The sequence below is a fragment of the Alligator sinensis genome, unplaced genomic scaffold, assembly GCF_000455745.1.
Source record: "Alligator sinensis unplaced genomic scaffold, ASM45574v1 scaffold120_1, whole genome shotgun sequence".
Taxonomy (NCBI): Eukaryota; Metazoa; Chordata; order Crocodylia; family Alligatoridae; genus Alligator; species Alligator sinensis.
The window spans coordinates 459,434-465,543 of NW_005842752.1; the positions used below are offsets into that span (position 1 = coordinate 459,434).

General features: G+C 46.0%; 1 protein-coding gene across 3 annotated transcripts in view; it reads left to right on the plus strand.

The window, feature by feature from the left end:
* The first annotated feature begins 1,866 nt into the window (after window positions 1–1,866).
* Window positions 1,867–6,110, plus strand: part of MLLT3 (MLLT3, super elongation complex subunit) — a 275,900-nt gene continuing 271,656 nt past the window's right edge. For all 3 annotated transcript variants that reach the window (XM_006034586.3, XM_006034587.3, XM_006034588.3), the window contains exons 1-2: window positions 1,867–2,115; window positions 3,154–3,334. In XM_006034586.3, coding sequence (XP_006034648.1) covers window positions 2,104–2,115; window positions 3,154–3,334 — 193 coding nt within the window. In that variant the 5' untranslated portion in view covers window positions 1,867–2,103. The remainder of the gene's footprint in view (window positions 2,116–3,153; window positions 3,335–6,110) is intronic.

The following is a 6,110-nucleotide window of genomic DNA, read 5'->3' on the forward strand; positions in this document are numbered from 1 at the left end:
TGCAAATCAGTCCAGGATGATTTCTAAATAATAAATATCTATATCTATATTTATGTATGTTTGTGTGTGTGTATGAATGTGTGTGTACATATACGTGTATGTATGTATATGTACTTACACACACACACACGGAACTTTTTTCTCCAATATTTTTATTTCTTTTTTCTTCTCTATTTTATATACAGTGTGTGTGTGTGTGTGTGTGTGTGTGTGTGTGTGTGTGTGTGTGTGTAAGACCTCTCTCTCTCATATATATATATGAGAGAGAGAGGTCTTATATATGACAGAGACAGATAGGGACCTTCTTCTCTCTCTCTCTCTCTCTAAATAAACAGTAGAAAAAAGAAAGAAGAAAAACAAGAAAAAACACTGGAGAGCAAAAAGGTCCCTGTATATGTGTATGTACATACACATACATATATGTATATATGTATGTATATGAATGTGTGTGTGTGTAGGGACCTTTTTCTATATATCTATAGGTCCATATATATATCTATATGGACCTATATCTATAGATATATACATGGACCTATAACTATTGTGAGGAAATACACACACACACATATATATATGAACTTTTTCTCTCCCATATAGATATATATATAATATATATATAGGTCTATAACTATATATCTGTGGAATCAATTTGGGGATATTTATGGATCTTGTGTTGCTGACTCTAGGAAACTGTCTTCTGTGCTCTCTTCCTCCTGCAAAATATAAGGACAAAGGGTTCCACTTTCTGCCACACACAATCACTTATTCTGCTGCGTGCCTGTTACAGTGTGGTAATGGTTACCCGATCTCTTTCTCGATCGGGTAGAGGGGTTGCACCCTGGGTGTGTTGGCAGGCTTCTACCCAGCTCTGCTGCAGTGTACCCGCCAGGCTTCACCACAGAAACACCTTCAGGTGGCACCCTCTCACGCACTGCTAGCTGCCAGAGTAGCTATCCTCAGGTATCCAGGTAATGAATTTTCATTTCTGCCTAGGAGAACTTTTACAATCTTTACTCTCTTCTATGCCTGAAGAAGGGCGCATGTGCCCAAAAGGTTGCAAATAAAGATTTTTTTTTTTTTTGCAAATATAGTTGGTCTCATAAAAGATATCACCTCTGCCACCAGTTCTGATTCCTTTTGCTATTTCCAGGCACTTAGGAGACGGCGTCATTCAGCCCCGATGATTGCTGGGGCCAGACTCCTTGCAGTCAGCTGGAAGGTTTCCTAGAGGCACTGGGTGAGGAGTGGAAATCACTTCTTTTTCTTTACAAAAAAGCCCAAACAAACAAACAACCCCCCCCCTTCTTTCATCTGCCCTCCCCAACCATGTAAATTCCAAGTGTAGTTTGCATTTATTTGGGGAGATGCCTTAAAAAAGATCTTTCCCTTTTCTCCTACTGGAAAGCACAGATCCCTCCAACACAATACAGACTCCCCCTTTGCCTGAAGAAGGGTGTTTGTGCTCGAAAGCTTGCAGAGAACACCCCCACCCCCAACTCTTTAGTTGGTCTGATTAGAGATCACGTTTTCCCAAAAAACCTTGTCTGCCCCGATCCCTCCAGACAGGCAAGCTGGAGCCGGCAGGCAGTGCCCCCTCCTCATTCCCTACAGCTGGGGAGGGGAGACTGCAGGCATTGGTTACATTCCAGCAGTTTTAATCCGTTTTTTATTGTCAGATCTGAGTAGTTTCCTCTGGGGTGAGGGGGGGGAGGGGCGGTTTCCCCCTGCCCCACAGTAACCTGTTGCTTTAAGCCCCGCGCTGGGGCTGCGCTAGCCCGGATCAACCCCTGAGGGGCGAAGTGATTTAGTTGCGGCGTGTGATTGGCTCCGGCAGTCTCCCTCCTTTGCACTGTTATGTCTGTGTCTCGGTGTCAGGCTGGATGTGCAGGGCGCATGCTCTAACAGCTCCGCTTCAGGCTTTGGAGCTGGAGCTGCTGCTGGGGGCTCAGTTTAATAAGAGCGAGAGAAAGAGACAGGGGGAAAAAGAAAGAAAGAGAATGTCCGCCATCTCCCCTCCTCTCCTGGGCGCACTCCCAGTGATAGCCGCTTCTTCATGAATTAGAGCTCGGGGGGGGGGGGAGTGCAAACCCCGGGGCCCCCAGCATGGCCAGCTCGGTAAGTACATACAACCCCCCTCTCTACCTTCCCTTCCCTCTGTTCCTTCTTCTCCTCCTCCTTCACCCTGCGCTGCCCAGACACAGTTTAGTGCTTCCAATTAGAGAAAGGTTGGTGTGTTGGGGATTTTTTGTGTGTGTGTGTAGCTTTTCCTCTCCCTCCCTCCCTTCCTTGCCTCTCTTTGCAATTGCATGAAGCACAGCGCACACGCACACACATCCAGGGAGACACAGAGACTGTGGAGGCGAATAATAACCCAGCCATATTTCTGCAGCCGCAGCAGCAGCCAGGGGAGCAGTGAGTACAGTAGAGGGGACTCTGCGCAGGAGGCGCCGCTGTAGGATGGTGCGTTCTCTCGGCGGGCTCTGACAGCCGGGGGCACCCCAGCTTCACCCTCCTGCATGCCCCTGTGCCTCCGTGTGTGTGCGCCTGTGACCCTCATGCATGCCTGTGTGTGTGTGTGTGCCTGTGTGTGTGTGACCCTCATGCATGCCCCTATGTGTGTAGGGGTGCGTGATCCTCGTGTGTGTGTGCGCGCGCGCGCGCAGCTATTGATGCCCCCCTCCCTCGGACCCCTGCTTTCCTACCAACAGCGGGGAAGGTGAGGGATCCTGGCTGCTCTCTATCCTACCACCCTGGCAAGCCCCTGTTTTGGGCGGGGGGGTAGTTGTGATGACTTATTCGTGCATCAGTGGAGGGGGAAGATTGTATTTCTTCCTCTTGAATCCTGCTCTCCCTTGAATTGTTGCATATGCTGCCGGGGAGGTGTAGCCCCCCCGCCCTCTTCCCTCCATCCTCCCCAGCAAAGGGGACTTTGTTTCTCATTTCCAACCCCACGGGCTCCCCTCTTTCGCGCCCGGCCCAGCTCGTGTGTCCGCCCGCATTCCGTTGCAATGCGCGCCCGGCGCTTCGCCCTGCGGGGCTCTTCCCTTCTCTGCCCTCTTCTTCTTTTTGTGCAATGGGGTTTATGCCCCCTCGCCCCCCCATGCAGCCCTAGCTCTGCCTTCGCCTCACGGTTGTGTGTCTCTCTCTCTCTAGTGTGCCGTTCAGGTGAAACTGGAGCTGGGCCACCGAGCCCAGGTGAGGAAGAAACCCACTGTGGAGGGCTTCACCCATGACTGGATGGTGTTCGTGAGGGGCCCTGAGCACAGTAACATTCAGCACTTTGTGGAGAAAGTCGTCTTTCACCTGCACGAGAGCTTCCCCCGGCCAAAAAGAGGTAGGGCCCCACTCCAAGGTGTCTCGAGAAATATGGCTCGAGTGTTGTTTGCTTAGGGGGAGAGGAACAATCGGCTTCCTCCGCATGCTCTGAGTGCTGGGAGGCTGCAGCAGCAGAGGCTGCTGCTTCCTGCTGCACACAGACCTCAGACCGGCTTCTGGCTGCCACACAGCTCCCTGCCTACAAAGCACCATCAGGTGTACCGTGGGGTTTTAAAAAATTATTATTATTATTATTATTATTCCTCCAAACCCTAACCCAGCTGATGGAGCAGAGAGTTGGCAGCTGATGGGTTTGTGCAGGCTGAGGTGGGGAACAAAAGCAGCCCTCTCTTCTTCTTACAGGCTTTGCCAATCCTTTTACTGCAATTTGGGTTATCAATGTCATTTATTTCTGCATCTTCCCCCCCCCCCCCCCCCAACACACGCACAATCACTCAAATCAGTGGCTGCAGCAATGATCTTTTAATCACTGGTGCCTGGGACAAAGCTCATGGTAGAGGTGATATCTTTTATTAGACCAACTAGATTTTTGGGAAAATTTTTGTTTAAATTTTCTTTGCAATAATCTAGTTGGTCTAATAAAAGAGATCACCTCTACCATGAGTCCTAATTCCTTTTGCTGCTAGACCAATACAGCTACAACTGTATTAGTCAACATGCACCTGGCTGGGGTCATCTAACCCCATTGCTCTTTTCTGCACAGGGTAGGGGGTCGGACTTGATTTACTGAGATCTCTTCCAACCCAAACATCTATGAATCTGGATACCTGGGACAAAGCTTGCATTTATATGCCATTTTCCCCCAGAGCATCTTCCCTGCTTTTTTAATGGTGTTGGCAATTCTCTGTGCTGTAAATCAGCTCTATGGGGGGACAGGGGGTTCCCCCCATACACATTGCATTTTCTCCTTGGTCTTCACCTTTCCCTTCAGTCTATGGGATGAATGGGCTGGAGGGAAGTAGGTGGAAGTGTTGCTGCCAAGTTTTTTGTATGGATATGTGCTTCACTTGTTTCTTTGCTACGGTTATATTTTCTGAGAGGGTTTGGATTTGTTTCATTTTTGTGTGTTTGAGTTTGCCAGGCAGTCTCCATGCAATGTTTTAATTTTGCAATGCGTGAGGATGTTTTTAAAAAGGGGAGAGAGAAAGGGAGATGCTATTAAAAAAAAAAAAAAGGTGGGGGGAAGGAGGAAGGGAGATGCCATTTTATTTGATTTCAGGAAGTTCAAAAAAAGAAAATAAAAAGCCTTTATTCAGTTTTGATTCCTTTAGAGCTGCTGTCTGATTGTTTTAGTTGGCTTAGTGGAGTTAACAGTACAAATACAATAAGGTGCTTTGTTTGTGTGCAGGTTTATTTATCTAAGTAGACACAATGGTTAGTAGTTATCTCCCATTTGATCTGTAATTTTTATTGGCATCTAGAACTGCTGCAGTTCCTTAGAACAACATCATAATAAATCCATTCTGCTTAGAGCTATGTGGGAATTATTGAGCTTGTAGGGAGTGAATAGAGAGAGGGACATTTCAGTGGCGAGTCTGGAGATAGCAAAATTCTTATTATGGTAAGTTCAGCATGTTTACTTGCATTCAGTTTTCCAAATTTCTTTTTAGGTTGACTTTTATGTATTTCTTTTGCCACTTAATTTTGCTTAATCTGTACTTATTTGATCTTCGAGGTGAAAGATGTGTAGTCGGGAGGAAATAGAATTTAAATGATGCTTCTCTAGAGTACATGCCACTAGCTATCTTTCACTCATCATAAAGCCTGTTTTTTGCTCACATTCCTGAAACAGTTGTGCAGTGCGCTTTTGTCGAGATATAACTATTGTGCAGAAGCATACAGAGCAGTTTTCAGTTATTTTATTGCTGCCATACTTTAAACAAAATAGATATCTCTCTGTAAGAATTTGTTTTTCTTCATTGCTTTCTATTTTCTTCTGTTAATTGTACAGAAAGACATTTGATTTAAATAAAAACAGTAATTTGTGTAAACACCTGACAAAACAGGGAAACCCATCCTGAGTGTAGTTTAAATAATTGAGGTAGTCTGTCTTTTTTTTTAAATCTACATCAAGTGAACTGATGGATATGCTGAAATCAATGGTAGAAAATACGTTCCATATCATAATGTATGCTGTTCTGTGACACATTGCCTTTATTCCCCATGCTTAATGATTGTCTGAGGGACAGTCCCTGCAAGCCTGAGGGAACATGACTCTGTAGCCCAGACTTGGGGATTGTTGCTAGGTGTGGTGTAGAGCTGGTTAATGGGGATGTATTTTAGGATTTTGCTAGTGCAAGAAAGAAGGTTGCTTCTGGGAGTGTTTTGTTGTGTATGTTAGGCTATTGAGTTATGTTTATGCAGCCGTTTAAACTATTGTTTAAAAATATTTATTTTGGATTTTTATTTGTATATGTGTTTTCCATGATGTGACACCTGCTGGGAAAAATGCCAGTTTGTATAGCCAGGGAGAGAGCATTCTTCATACTGTAATTACACATAGCTCGGATTGGAAGGGAACATTTTCTCTTCTTTGAGAGCAGCTTGTTGTAAGCTCAAGCAATGCTCAACCCTCCACTTACTCCTGGTGTTTTACTTCAGCTTTCTGGGCCTTTCATATTTACAGTAATGAGCAGGGATCCTGGTTTTCTCTGATTAAAAATTGCAAATTCTCTAGTTAAAAACCCCAAATCTGTGATAAAAATTAAAGGCCCTGCACTCCCCCTCCCCCCCCCCCCCCCCCCCCTCCCCCAACCCCCCCCGTGCCCCCCCGC